Consider the following 15,893-nt stretch of genomic DNA (forward strand, 5'->3'; position numbering starts at 1 on the left):
TGTTATTTGTATTTTGAGTGACAATAATCTATTTATTACACAAAATAAATAAAATACTGATACTAGAGGTAATATAGCCATCCTCACTACAAGCCATTTGATATGGTCAACTCTCTTTTCAACATGAGCGGCCATTACAGTGGGTTGATGCCTTGTTTCTGTCCCTCCCTACAACAACAGGGCTGCTGCTTATTGGGATGATGCAAGGGCAGGGCAGGACAGTGACACCCACAATCTCAACCTTGCCGCTGCCCTAAGCAGTAGCGACATTGCTATGAGAACTTGGTGTGTGATGAAGTATCAGAGGGTGGGAAGACAATGCACTCTGCACATCCTCAGACACATATTTACATCATCATATAGTCCAAGGACCAACTTTGGCATCCAAATAGATTTCCTTTCTCTTTTAAATATATGCTTATAGGTAGTAAACGACCATCCTGCAAAAGTTTTCTCAACAAAATAAAGGGGGGGCAATCTAGAAAATGGGCAGAAAAGAGCACCGAAAATTATCAAGTCTTCATGACTGATATCCGTTTCACACATGTGGTCCCTGACAGCTACTCCAGGGCCCAGGCAGGTAGGACTAGGAAAAAAAGCATGACTTGAGTGCCCTGCAGGTGGCCTGGTAGAAGCACGTGAGGGAAGGGAAAGGGAGGCGGGCTGAAGCACATGATGTATCTGAGCCGCTGGGCATCGGCAGAGTGAGCCGGATCAGCTGCTGCAGGAAGCCGCCGCAGCACCACGCGCCGCCAAGCAGCGCCTTTTTTTCCTGGAACAGCGGAGGGAAGCCGCGGCTGCTGGTCCGCTGTCTTAACCATGGCCCAGCTCTTCTCTCTGGCCGACTGCGAAGTGATTGGCTTCGACCTGGACCACACGCTGTGTCGCTACAACCTGGTAGAGAGCGCCCGGGTGAGTGGCGAAGCAGGAAGGAAGGAAAGAGAAAGCGAGGAGAGAGGCGGCTTGCTGCGATGCTGTCAGAAGCACGCTCTTAAAAGGGAATTCATGCGGCGCCTGTCCGGCTTACAGGATCAGATCAAGCAGGCTAAATGCTGGAATTGGTTGGGCGGCTGCTCCTCGGGTCGGAAGGGGGGGGGGGACAACGTGTATGCCAGTAAGCGTGTCACAGCCTAAGCCTTTCCGGCTAGAAGTGGCGCTCTGACGTCTTTGTGCGGCTAAAGCAAGTCCCGCGGGCGTAGGAGAGGAGGACTTAATGGTTAAGGAAGCAGAAAGAGGCTGCGTGTTTTTTGCGGCCCCAAGCGGCCCTTCTAACGGGCCTGTAGGTTAGCGTGAAAACTCCTGCCGCAAAGTTCTTAATTGGCAGCGCTAAAACTCATACACGTGGGAGTAAGTCCCGTTGGAGTTGCATAGGATTGTAATACTATTTATTATTGGGAGTAAGTTCCTTTGAAGTCAATTGAGCCTACGTCTGAGTAGATATGCATAGGATCGCGCTGGCAGGTCTCTGGCAGGATTTTTTCAGCCCAATTCTATTTATGTTTACTCAGAAGTAAGTTTCACTATGTTCAGTGGTGCTTACTCCCAGGTAAGTAAGGCCTGAATTGCAGCCCTGAGCAGAGTGCTCTTGTGCTCAGGTCCTGTTTGTGCATGTTCAATAGGCGTCTGGTTGGCCACTGTGAGAATAGGATGCTGGACTAAATCCAGCAGGTCCCACCGACTCACCCTTGTATTTCCTGGCTATTTTCTTGAGTCTGGATATATCTGATAACTGAACATTTTTGTAAACTGCTCTTTGAAAATATGTATAGCAAAACCCTTAAGACTGATTACAGTACAGATTAAAACATTAAAAACGATCAGATAAAAAATATAGTAATATGTTTTCTGAATAAATATGATTTTTTTAAAAAGATGTCTTGCCCGGGGAAAACACATTTTTTAAAATACAAAGTTGCAGACAAGCTGAATGGCATTCTCAATTATGCACTCTATTACTGCTATTACGCCTCTGCTTTTCTCCAGTGAGCTTAAGGTAAAGTACATAGTTGTGCCTTGTCCCCACTTCATCCCTGTAACAACCACATGAGGTAGCTAAGGTTTGTTGGTTTGTTTATTTATGTAGTATATTTGCCGCTTTTCATCACCAAGTGACCTCAAAGTGGCTTCCATAGCAAGAACAAAATAATATGATAAAAACAATTCAGAACATAATAATAAAAAAACTACAACAGTATCCCCCTTTAGGATGCACACCTTAACGTGGTGAAGGGGTTTGAGAGTGTTGAAGAAGCTGAGAGCAATGCCGTCAGGAGTCTAGACCAAGAGGCTAGACTCCTAGCAGGGGCACCCAAGGCGGAATGGTCAGGCAACTACAAAATATTTTATGCAGGAAATGAGAAATCAAGAAGAAACGGGGTTGCTTTAATAGTGAGAAGTGATGTAGCAAAAGCAATTAGGAGCTACAATGCAAGGTCTGAGCAAGTGATATCAATTAGATTAAATGGGAAACCTATTAACATAACCATCACCCAAGTCTACGCTCCAATGTCAAACGCAGAAGAAGAAGAATTGGAGAGACTTTACACAGAAGTACAGGAGAATATTGATCACACACAAAACAAGATACGATAATCATGAGGAACTGGAACGCAAAAGTAGTGAACAGAGAAGAACTAGGAATTGTGGGGGGCTTATTTGTTTCTTGCCAACAGATTTTTTGAGCAACCAAAAAGACGACCGTACATGTGGACATCACCAGATGGTCAAGATAGGAATCAAATTGATTATATAATTGGAAACAGAAGATGGAGAAGTTCCATACTTTCTGCAAAAACAAGACCAGGACGTGGTATAGATCATGAACTGATCGTATCGAAAATCAGAGTAAAGCTAAAGAACAACAAATCACTCATAATGCCAAAATACAATTTACATAACATCCCAAAAGAATATAAAGATCAAATAAGGAACAGGTTTGAGGCTATAAACTTAGCTGACAGAGAATCAGAAGAACTATGGACTGAAGTCAGGGACATCATCAGGGAAGAATGCAAAAAGACAAAACCTCTAGTTAAAAAGAGAGAAAGACCTCAATAGATGACTGACAAAACTCTTAAAATGGTTAAAGAGAGAAGGAAAGCAAAAGCAAAAGGAGATAAAAACACGGTCAGAACCCTAAATGCAGCTATACAACGACTAGTATGTAGGGACAAAGAAAACTATTACAATAGTTATTGTATAGAAATAGAAGGACAACAAAAAGGGAAGAACAAGAGCCCTATTCCAAAAGATTAGAGAAATGAAAGGGAAATTTAAATGACGAGTAGGGATGTTGAATAATCAACAGGAGAATACACTGACTGACCGAGATGAAATAAAAGGAAGATGGAAGCAATACACTGAAGAACTCTATAAAAGAGATGACAGGATGACAGATTCATTCACGGAGGAACCATATGATGAAGAGCGAGACATTTTAGAATGTGAGGAGAAAGCTGCTCTTAAAATTCTTGGAAGAAACAAATCACCAGGAATAGATGGCATACCAATAGAGTTGCTACAAGCTACTGAGACTGAATCTGTCCAAAATTTGACAAAAATCTGTCAAGAAATATGGAAAACTAAACAATGGCCCACAGACTGGAAGCGTTCAATATATATCCCAATTCCAAAGAAAGGGGAATCCCAGGGAATGCAGTAATTATCAAACTACTGCCTTAATATCCCATGCAAGTAAAGTAATGCTCAAGATTCTACAACAAAGGCTCTTACCATATATGGAACGAGAAATGCCAGATGTCCAAGCTGGATTTAGAAAGGGAAGAGGCACCAGAGATCGTATCGCAAACATACGTTGGATAATGGAACAGACCAAGGAATTTCAGAAGAAAATCACCCCGTGCTTTATAGACTACAGCAAAGCTTTTGACTGTGTAGATCATGAAAAACTATGGAATGTGTTAAAAGAAATGGGGGTGCCACAGCATCTGATTGTCCTGATGCGCAACCTATACTCTGGACAAGAGGCTACTGTAAGGACAGAATATGGAGAAACTGATTGGTTCCCCATTGGAAAGGGTGTGAGACAGCGGTGTATTTTATCACCCTATTTGTTTAATCTGTACACAGAACATATCATACGAAAAGCGGATTTGGACCAAGATGAAGAGGTGTGAAAATTGGAGGGAGAAACATCAATAATTTAAGATATGCAGATGATACCATACTCTTAGCAGAAACCAGTAATGATTTGAAATGAATGCTGATGAAAGTTAAAGAGGAAAGCACAAAAGCAGGACTACAGCTGAATGTCAAAAAGACTAAAGTAATGACAACAGAAGATTTATGTAACTTTAAAGTTGACAATGAGGACATTGAACTTGTCAAGGATTATCAATCCCTCAGCACAGTCATTAACCAAAATGGAGACAATAGCCAAGAAATCAGAAGAAGGCCAGGACTGGGGAGGGCAGCTATGGGAGAACTAGAACAGGTCCTCAAATGCAAAGATGTATCACTGAACACCAAAGTCAGGATCATTCAGACCATGGTATTCCTGATCTCTATGTATGGATGTGAAAGTTGGACAGTGAAAAAGGCGGATAACAGAAAAATCAAGTCATTTTAAATGTCCTGGAGGAGAGCTTTGCGCATACCATGGACTGCGAAAAAGACAAATAATTGGGTGTCAGAACAAATTAAACCAGAACTGTCACTAGAAGCTAAAATGATGAAACTGAGGTTATCATACTTTGGACACATTATGAGAAGACATGATTCACTAGAAAAGACAATAATGCTGGGAAAAACAGCAGGGAGTAGAAAAAAAGGAAGACCAAACAAGAGATGGATTGATTCCATAAAGGAAGCCACAGACCTGAACTTACAAGATCTGAACAGGGTCGTTCATGACAGATGCTCTTGGAGGTCACTGATTCATAGGGTCGCCATAAGTCGTAATCGACTTGAAGGCACATAACAACAACAGTATTAATAAATAATACCACAAAATATCATAAAACAGGCTAAAATCTCAATCTAGTCTGCAAAATTTAGAGAAAACATATATATATATATATATATATATATGTGGAGAGAGAGAGAACAAATGTACAGTAGAGTGCCATCATTGTATAACAGTCCATATCCTTCAAAGAAGTCTGTAACAGGTTCCTTGATAGCAGTGTCTTCCCCCAGTGTCCAGATAGGGTTGCTTCCATCTCCACGTCCTCAGGCTCGCTCAGCTGCTGCTCCCTGGGCTTCTGCTGCTGTTGCTGGTGGTGGTTCATGTTGGGTGGCGGCTGCAGCAGCTCAGGCTCGGAGGCCTGGGCCTTGCCTGGAGGAGGCGCCGGCTGCGGTGGTGGCAGCTGTTGTTGAGCAGGAGGCCCTGCGCCAGGTGGCAGCAGTGGTGACAAGGAGCACTGGAGGAGGAGGAGGAGATGCTGCTGCTGGCAGCAGTGAGGCTCCGTGGCTTGGGGTAGCTGAGCTTCGGGCTCTGGTGGCGCCATTGGCAGACAAGCCAAATCTAATATGTCCAGATAGGCTTGCTTCCATCTCCACATTCTTGAGCTTGCTCAGTTGCTGCTCCCCAGGCTTCTGCTGCTGTTGCTGTTGCTGGTTCATGTCGGGCAGCGGGTTGGGGGCCTGGGCCTTTTCATGGAAATTATTCTGTTTGGCCAGTTCCAGTGAGACCACTTTCATGTCTCATAAGGTATAGTTATGCATGCTTGCACTGCTATGCTGATTTGTACCTCCTTGACAAGAAAATATCACTGAGACTGGAAAGATGCGATGGAAACTAATCCAGTAGGATTCTGCAGTTAGGTGCTTGGACAGGTGCGCGTGACCACTTCTGCTCTGGACCCTTGCCCCTCATGGCTAATAGAAGCTAGCAGGGATGGAACAGCCGGTTGGGCCAGGGAGGAGATTAATGCCTCACTGCGAGAGGGAGTGGTCCCTGGCTGCCTAAAAGAGGTGGTAGTGAGACCACTTCTGAAAAAATCTTCCCTAGACCCAGAAGCTTTTAATAACTATAGACCGGTGGCAAATGTCCCATTCCTGGGCAAGGTTCTGGAACGAGTGGTTGCTAGCCAGCTCCAGACACTCTTGGATGAGACCAATTATCTGGATCCATTTCAGTCGGGTTTCAGGCCTGGTTTTGGCACGGAGACAGCCTTGGTTGCCCTGTATGATGACCTTTGTCGGGAGAAAGACAGGGGGAATGTGACTCTGCTGATTCTCCTTGATCTCTCAGCGGCTTTTGATACCATCGACCATGGTATCCTTCTGGCGAGACTTGCTGATCTGGGAGTAGGAGGCACTGCTTGGCGGTGGTTCTGCTCCTACTTGGCGGGTCGCCTCCAGAAGGTAGTGCTTGGGGAACATTGTTCGGCATGCTGGGTTCTCCAGTATGGAGTGCCGCAGGGGTCAGTGTCTGTCCCCCATGCTTTTTAACATCTACATGAAGCCGTTGGGTACGGTCATCAGGAGTTTTAGAGTGCGTTGCCATCAGTATGCTGATGACACGCAGCTCTATTTCTCCTTTTCATCTTCTTCAGGTGAGGCTGTCAGTGTGCTGATCCGTTGCCTGGCTGCGACAATGGACTGGATGAGAGCTAATAAACTGAGGCTTAATCCAGGCAAGACTGAGATGCTGCTAGTAGGAGGTTCTTCTGACCGGATGGTGGATGCTCAACCTGTTCAGGATGGGGTCGCACTCCCCCTGAAGGAGCAGGTTCGCAGCCTGGGAGTTGTTCTTGATTCATCCCTGGCACTTGAGGCTCAGGTAGCCTCAGTGCCCGGAATGCTTTCTACCAACTTCGGTTGGTGGCCCAGCTGCGCCCCTATCTGGACAGGGAAAATCTCGCTGCAGTTGTCCATGCCCTGGTAACCTCCAAATTAGATTACTGCAATGAGCTCTACGTGGGGCTACCTTTGAAGACGGTTCGGAAATTGCAGCTCGTGCAAAATGCTGCGGCCAGACTATTGACACGGACAAGGCGGTCCGAACATATAACACCGATTCTGGCACACTTGCATTGGCTGCCTATATGTTTCCGGGCTCGATTCAAAGTGCTGGTTTTAACCTATAAAGCCTTACACGGCTTGGGACCACGCTACCTGATGGAACGCCTCTCCCGATATGAACCTACCCGTACACTGCGCCCAACATCAAAGGCCCTCCTCCGGGTGCCTCCTCAGAGGGAGGCTTGGAGGATGACAACAAGAAAGAGGACCTTCTCAGTGGTGGCCCCCGAATTGTGGAATGATCTTCCTGACGAGGCACGCCTGGCGCCAACATTACTATCCTTTCGGCGCCAGGTTAAAACTTTCCTCTTCTCCCAGGCATTTTAGCATTTTAGTATTTTAGTATTTAGTATTTTAATATGTGTTTTTGTCTGTCTTAAAAATGTTTACAATTTTGAAATTTGGATGTAGTTTTAAAATTGTTTAAATATGTGTTTTAATTGTAGATGGAAGTTTTAGTTTGTACACCGCACAGAGAGCTTCGGCTATGGGGCGGTGTAGAAATTTAATAAAATAAATAAATAATAAATAAATATTGAACTGTGAAAAGGTAACTGGGATTAAGGTTAAGAGACAGTGACTGGTCTAAGATAACCTGTGAGATTTGTGGATGTGTGGGGATTTGAACCCTGGTCTCCTAGGTCCTAGTCCAACAGTCTGACCAATATTATACAGCCACAAGAGTGGCTGTATACTGTTGCCGATGTGGATTTTTCACATTCCGCAATGTTAAATAAAACATCCCCCATGCCATTCTGATGCATCCTATAAGCTCATTTCAAAACAAAATCTTACAAAACTTAAGAGTCCTGAACTCAGAAACACTTGCTTAACAACCCTCTCAATTTTCATGGTGATACACAAAACAGTCAGAAAGAATTGAGAGTTCAAAGTCTAAAAAGAGAGAAAAAAACCCCAGACACCTTTTGGTCTTTTTTCTCTGAGTTCTCATAATCTGTTTAAATTCATTAAAAATCATCCATGTTCACAGAGTACCTGTAATCCTGTTACTGACCTTGCCCCATACTCTGACCTTCATCTTCTGCAGTTTAAAAGTTTAAAAAATGCCTGGCTGATTTTTAATTAATTTAAGAACTTTTGGCTGGAACCCTATGATAGTGTCGGGCATGCTCAGTAAGAACCAACTGTCAGTGTTCTAAAAGCCAGACTCACAGCTGCTGGGCTTGCCTAATCAGGCAGCCACACCCACACCTGACCTTTACTTCACTTTAGACAGTCATGGCTTCCCCCAAAGAATCCTGGGAAGTGTAGTTTGTGAAGGGTGCTGACAGGACTATCTATTCCACTGACAGAGCTCCAGTGGCCAGACTGGTTTAACAGTCAGCCACCCTGATTGAAGGTCTGTGAGGGGAACAGGGCGTCTCCTAGCAACTCTCAGCACTCTTCACTAACTATACTTCCCAGGGTTCTTTGAAAGAAGCATGACTCTCTAAAGTGAAATAAAGGCCTGGTGTGGATGTGGCCAGGGACAGCTTTGGTTTAAATTTGGGTGGCAGGCTACATGTGCCTGCTGTATAGGGTTGCCATATTCCAGTTCCACAAATCCGGGCAGGTTAATTTGCATATTATGCAAAGTATTTGCATATTATTTGCATATTATGCAAATATTTGCATATTAATACTTGGATTGTCCAGTTGTTTTGTTTTTGTGCCTAGGAATTACCACCAAAAACTGGGGAAAGATGTGAGAAATCTTTTTTTTAAAAGCAACATTTTTAGCCTTAAATTCCTAGACTCTCGTTTCCAACACTATGGAGTATTTATTGATTGATTAAGAGAATTTATATCCTGCCCTTTTGCTGTTAAAAACAGAGCTCAGCACAGCTTACAAATATAATAAAAACAATAAAAATACACAATCATTATAAAAACATAATAAAAACACAAAATAGCAACAAACATAAAGTAAGTCAGGGCAACAGTACGGTTAACCATATACGATATATTTCAAAGATGTGGTGGGTGGAGAAAAACAAGAAGCCAAAATGTTAGGAAAAGGAGTCTTTCACACCACATGCTCAGTGGTAAATACTGTTGCAGCAAGCTTTACAGGTTCCTCCAGTATTCCACTGGTGCAGGCACTCAGACATTCAAAGTATCTGTATGTTTCTTAGGTTTTATAAAAGCAGAGCTTTGCTTAACTCAAAATTTCTTCTCCCTTTGATCAACCACATCTACACAGGTTCCACCTCCATACTCAAAATGAAACTGGGCCTGGAAGTGTGCAACAACCCCACACATACCTTGCTAATTAGATTACCAATGCCAGGATGTCTGTCTTATCAACTACTCTCTTGCTCCCCCCCCCCCCGGCATCATGAAAGACCCAGTCCTGGGCTCAGAAAGAAAATAAATATCTGGTCCTCTTCAAAGTATTGATAAGCCTCTTGTTTTAATTGAAATAATAATTATAAATTCTTGTTCTTATCGCTAATGGGAGTTAATTATCTTGCATATGCTGCTGTTGGTTCTATGGCTGTAACAGAGTGAGGTTAAAGATAAGTGAAATGTAAATAGGAAAACAACAACACAAAAGGCAGTAACACTTTCCTAAATGTAATACCATACCAACCACAATAAGATTCCTATGAGTAAGGCAGAAAACTAAGCATCTCACAACCAAAAATATGATAAATGAAGAAATATTTATATAAAAGCATGACTATCAAATATATTGATTATTTACACAAACTGTAAAGATATTTATAGTGCAATCCTAGGTTTATTTATTCAGAAGCAAGTCCCAGCGTATTCAGTGGGGCTTACTCAAACAGGGACAGAAATGCAACTTCAAGTGATAAGCAACTTCATTCACACAACCCAACATTCCAAATCATGCCACTTTACGCTGTTTTGCAACTGTTTATACTTGTTTTTATGGTTATTGGATTTTAAATGGCTTTATTTCTTGTTGTGAGCTGCCTTGGTTTCCAACCCTACCTCACAGGGGTGTTGGAAAGACTCCATACACGCGCGCGCACGCACGCACGCACGCACGCACGCACGCACGCACGCACGCACGCACGCACGCACGCACGCACACACACACACACACACACACCCTCCGGGTACCAACTCATCAAGATGCCCGGAGGATTACTACTAGATCTAGGGCCTTTTCTGTGGTGGCCCCTGAATTGTGGAACAGCTTACCAGAGGAGATACGCCTGGCGCCTACAGTATTTTCTTTTAGGCGCCAGGTTAAGACCTGGCTATACTCCCAGGCATTTTAATGTTTAATGTTAATGTTTAATGTTTAATTGTTTATCTTAATGTTTTAAATTTTCTTGTTATTTGAAATGGATTTTATTGTAACATTCTATTTTAACTCTGTTTTGTACACCGCCCAGAGAGCTACTTGCTATGGGCGGTTTAAAAATGAAATAAATAAATAAATAAATAAATAAATAAATACAGCCCATATAATAGTTTATTGTCAAACCAGTTGGTCATTGCAGAAAAATCAGTATTAGTTTTTTAAAAAATCAGTATTACTTTCCTACAGAATAAAAACTGTAATACCTAAGTAAGCCCTGCCTACTTGCTTTAAAATAGGACTGGAGAAGGGGGCAGAAAGAGTTAGAACACAAACACAATTCTTTTTTACATTCACTCCAAAGTCCCATTGATTTTCAGCACATTCATAACCATGTCTACTCAAAAGTAAGTCCTATTGAATTCAATGGGATTTACTCTGGGCATATGGGATTAGTATTGCTTTTACAAAAAGCAAGCATTGGGAAGGTTTTCAAAACACTGCCCAAGATCTGACTCCTGCACACAAGAGGAAAAAAAACTGAAATGTATATTTTCAGATAAACAGGGGGTGAAACCACCATTTTGTTTTCTAGACACTGCCTAAGGTCAATGAAACTGAAACACAATCCCTGATTGGCTGCAATCCTGAACGGGCGGGGTTAAAGCTACGAAGTGCTATATAGTACTGTTTAAAGAAAGATTTAACAGTCGGGGGGGCTGACGTTTTTATGTATATCTCGAGAACCGGACCACCTAGAAACTTTTTTTTTTAAATTAAAGCTGAGAATCCGGGCCACCTAAAGGACTAGCCGGGCGCGGGGTGGCATGCATAGAATCCAGGTAAAACCCGGCTAACCGGGCAATATGGCAACCCTACTGCTGTAGAATAAAAAGGTGGGGAAAACACTGAGAAGCAATGATACTGTTCACAATGTTTTCCTTTTGGAAAGGAAAGGGGCTTGCCCCATGCCCCCCATCTCCTCTCCTCCCCCTCCTCCTACCCCCGTGCCACTCCCCCAGGTCAGTGTTGGACTAAGACCTGGGAGACCAGGGATCGAATCCCCACACAACCATGAATCTCACTGGGTGACCTTGGGCCAGTCACTGCCTCTCAGCCTCAGAGGAAGGTAATGGTAAAACCACCTCTTAATACCGTTTACCATGAAAACCCTATTCAAAGGGTAGCCATGGTAGTCCATTTACATTTTCAAACATGATTGCACAGAAATAAATCCCACTGAACTAAAAAAGTATGCAACTGGTCAAACATACCCTCCCTTCTCCTTCCCCCTCCCCTTCCTCCTCCCCATGGTCAGTTTTACCTATCTTAAACATGATTGCCCTCCCCTCCCCTTCCTTTGCCCCTCCCCCTCGCTCTCCCCTCCCCTACCTTTCTCTTTCCCTCCTCTCCCCTCCCCCTGCTCCTCCCACATGACCAGTTTTACCTATCCTAACCATGATTACATAGGAGTAAATCCCATCGAACTCAATAAGCATGCAAATGATCAGACCTGGCTTTCCCCTCCTTCCCCTTTCCCTCCTTCCCTTCCTTCTTCCTCCTTCCCTGCCCACTCCAGCTGTCCCTCCCCCGCCAGCCAGTTTCACCTATCCTAAGCATGATTGCATGGGAGTAAATCCCACTGAACTCCTCCTCCCCCTCCTTCTCCTCTCCCTCCTTCCTGCTCCCTTCCCCCTCCTCCCCTCCCCCTCCTCCCCTTCCCATCCCCTGTGGTCAGTTTCACCCAGCCTCAGCATGATTGCAGGCGAGTAAATCCCACTGAACTCAATAAGCATGCAAATGATCAATCCATTCTCAGTAAGCTTACAGAGGATCCCATTTCTTACCTCCCGGATTAAAAAGCAGAGAAATTCATTAATAGGAAAAAAAACCCTTGCGGTTTAAGAATGTACCTATAGCCCATAGATATTTCTATCAAACTTTAAAAAGCAGGGAAATTGGGCAGCTTTAGTGAATGCACCAGGGGAGCAGGAGACCTGACCTCCTCTCTGAGATATTGGACTGCCCTACAAATTGGTCAAAATGCAAACACAATTTGGGTTGGTCTTTCACAGTCCAATCCACTTCCTGTGTAGCTTAGAAGAATTTGGTAACATGTCTCCTGCTCTCCTGGTGCATTCAATATAGCTGCCCAATTTCCCTGCTTTTTAAAGTTTGATAGAAATATCTGTTGGCTATAGGTACATTCTTAAACCACAAGGTTTTTTGCCTATTAATGAATACATACCATAGTCTACAAACTTTCTCTTTCCCCCACTGTCCCATTATCTCCAAGTTTTTATATACAGGGAGGTCCGAAAGTCTTCACTGGGAAGGTGTGTTGTGTAAGCCTCATAGTAGTGAATGCTGGATGTTCAAGAGTATGTGTGATGGAACAGAAGTCACTGTAGGAAGGATACTTGGTTTCTTTGTATGGGTCTAGCACAATTAGACCAGTTTAACTTTCATGACTTCCCACAGAGAGACCTGGGAACTGAAGTTTGAGGAAATGGTGGATGTTCTCCTGATAGAGATTCCTATCCCACTCACCTAAGTTCCTAATGCTCCCTGAGGTGAGAGAATCACTAAACAAGCGATGTGTCACAATGTGACCTTGCATTCCAACAACACAATTGCTAAACAGAATGGGCATAGCAGGACTGTTCCCAATGGAGGGGAAAGAGAATGCACACTAGAGAGACATTGTACATTTATTGTTCATGCACAAGTTGCAATATTTATTGAAACCATTTGATCCCACTTTTCCAATTGGGACAGGTCTCTGAGATACGTGCCATGTAAACATTACAGCAAGTAATGGGGACAATCTTGGTCCCTTCCCATGCACATATTTCAACTAGTTTTCTATGTGTGCATTATTCATGTTAAAAAATTAACTATGTTTGAGACATTATAAGAAGCAAAAACCCTTGAGGCAAGAAAAAGTAATATTTCTGAACATTTCACCCTTCCTTCTTAAAATGTCACCTTTTGAGTAAGGAGTCTTGAGTGTTAACTATTAATCTGAATGTTAGCATTTTTACATGGAGCTAATAAGGTAGCTAATAAGGTAGACCTTAAAGTGTAAAGTGACAGACTTTTGGAGTGTCTCAGTATATTTAATTTTATGTAGTGTTACGTTTTTCTTTCTCTTAATTTACAGCTCATATATGATAGCTTTGCTCAGTACATGGTAAAAGAGAGAGGTTATGATAAAGAACTGCTGAACGTATCCCCTGAAAGCTGGGATTTCTGGTAAGTTATTCTTTAGAAAAAATAGTTATTTCCAGACTTCTTGCCAGTTCATTAAATCGCATGCATAACTCCCCCCCCAATACATATATTTAAGAGTTACTTAGAATATTTTCCTGGATGTACGCCCTATTTGGCTCTACCCTACTTTCTCTTGTCCAGGTACTTATCCTGACCTTTTGGTTCAGTGTTTCCTCTGTTCAGTGACACTGTGGAATCTATCAAACTGTTAATGGCTTCCAGAATGTCTGATTTCTCATCTCAGTCATAGAGCTGGATAGTTGTTTTGTTTTTTGCCAGCCACTGCCTACCTAAAGTCACAACCACGCCATAAATTTAAAGCACTTTCATACTATTTCAAAAGTCATGGCTCCCCTGAAAGAATCCTGAGAAACATAGTTTGCTTGTCACAGAGCTCAATTTCCCAGTACCTTACAAAACTACAGTTCTCAGGATTCTTTGGAGAAAGTCGTGTCTGATAAAGTGGTATGAAAGTGCTTTAAGTGTATGTTGTGGATGTGACCTAAGAATGAAAAAGCAAGCTTTCTTATGGACTCCTCTCACTAATGGCTGTTAATAAAATAAATTTATTTTTGCTTAATCTTTGCATCTGTTTTAACTCTTGGGGTGCCATATTCTGGCGTGCAGCCAGGTCTCAGAGTAAAGAGATCCTTAGAACTGATTGTCAGATTGCATGTGAGAATCACAGGCTTGTATCCAAACACCACACTTCATAACATGCAGCCTCTAAAGCAGGGATGGGGAACTTGTAGCTGAGCATCTGGATGGCCACAGTTCCTATAATTCCTGATTATTGGTGATGCTGGCTTGTGCTGATGGGAGTTGGAGTCCAATAATATCTGGGAGGCCTCACCCCTTTTCTAGATCCTGGCTTGGCAATAGGTTTTGCAAATCTTGCAATATACCCAATTTCTCTCAGATATGTTGATTGGAATGCATGGCTGACCTGATGATATAGATCCCCCCCCGCCATTCCAGCATGCAGGCTGTGCTGAATTACCCATTCCCCCATTTGTCCTGAGTATCTCTGATGCCGTAGGTTTATTAAGACAACAGTCTGTACTACACTCCATATCACTTGTGTATATTTTTAATGCAAGCTCGTTAACGGTATACTTTTTCTCTCTCACACACACATCTCATTGGTGAAATCAAATATAGCTGTAAAGGCTTGGTGTTGGATATGGAAGAAGGCAACTTCCTTAAACTTGCAGAGGATGGAACTGTTTTGAGGTAATGCACAGATTTCTTATAAAAATATTATGTTTAAATCCCTATAATTGTGCATTTTTGGGGAAAATGGTTTTCAAACATGATCATGTTGTTTATTATAGTTTGTGAATGTGTCTATGCCCAGACAAGTTACTTGGTAACATGATAATAATAATTCTACAATAGGAATTACTTCTTGTTATCTAAATCCTTCACTTGCTTCCTGTAGTCTTCCCTTGTCAGAGGAATTTAACAAGCAGCTCTTCCAGTTAGTCAAGTGAGAATTCATTCAAAATACAGATATAAGTCAATAAATTAATTAGTGTCATTAATTAACAAAAATATTGAAGTCAAAAGGAAATTTGTAAAAATATTGCTATAATATTGTAATGGAATTAAAGGTTGAGATGGATTATTTCTCTGGGTCCCATTCAAGCCTGTAACCTTGAATCTGGGAGTAACATCTGCAGTGGAAGGTTGCCTTTGTTAAGCTAGCGGGTTTGTCAAGTGGCCGCTATTAGCATATGTAAAAACATAACACAGAGAAATTCTGTTGCTATTGGAACTCTCTCTCTCTCTCTCTCTCACACACACACACACACACACACACACACACACACACACACACACACACACACACACACACACACACAAACACACACAAACACACACAATGCTGACTGTTAGATATTGTTGGGTGGTGTTTAGAACATCCTGTTGTAATTTTGGAGAGGAGAAATAAAACGTTCATATACTTGGGTGAAATTTTGAGTGATATCACATTAAGTCACACTTCAGTGCAGATATATTGAAATCAGTGGACTTTTAAGTTGTTTAAGACCATTAAATTCAGTGTCTACTCTAAGTACAACTAACATTGTATATATCATCCTATGTCTTTAATTCATGTTACATACATGTGTTATTCTTGGTACATATATATATTAAACAGGGCAAGTCACGGTACAAAACATATGACCTCTGAAGAGATCGTGGAGACATATGGAAGGAGGGAATGGAGACATTTCAAGACAATGAGTGGAATGGTTTCTCGTTCAGGTATTAGAAACATATATTTAATGATGCTTGGGCCTCACTGGCTAACTTGGGACATTGCAGGGAATATCTGTGAGTGGATTTCATG

At 42.4% G+C, this 15,893-nt stretch overlaps 1 protein-coding gene across 2 annotated transcripts in view; it reads left to right on the forward strand.

Annotated features, from left to right (window-relative positions):
- Nucleotides 1-660: 660 nt before the first annotated feature.
- NT5DC1 (5'-nucleotidase domain containing 1) overlaps nt 661-15,893 on the forward strand; it is a 164,300-nt gene continuing 149,067 nt past the window's right edge. Inside the window, exons 1-4 of one of the 2 annotated variants that reach the window (XM_061623663.1) lie at nt 661-912; nt 13,428-13,519; nt 14,699-14,770; nt 15,702-15,808. In XM_061623663.1, the coding sequence (XP_061479647.1) occupies nt 820-912; nt 13,428-13,519; nt 14,699-14,770; nt 15,702-15,808 (364 nt within the window). In that variant the 5' untranslated portion in view covers nt 661-819. The remainder of the gene's footprint in view (nt 913-13,427; nt 13,520-14,698; nt 14,771-15,701; nt 15,809-15,893) is intronic. The other variant, XM_061623661.1, reaches the window with a different exon arrangement.

This window comes from Rhineura floridana, chromosome 4 (assembly GCF_030035675.1).
Source record: "Rhineura floridana isolate rRhiFlo1 chromosome 4, rRhiFlo1.hap2, whole genome shotgun sequence".
In the NCBI taxonomy this organism is placed as follows: domain Eukaryota; kingdom Metazoa; phylum Chordata; class Lepidosauria; order Squamata; family Rhineuridae; genus Rhineura; species Rhineura floridana.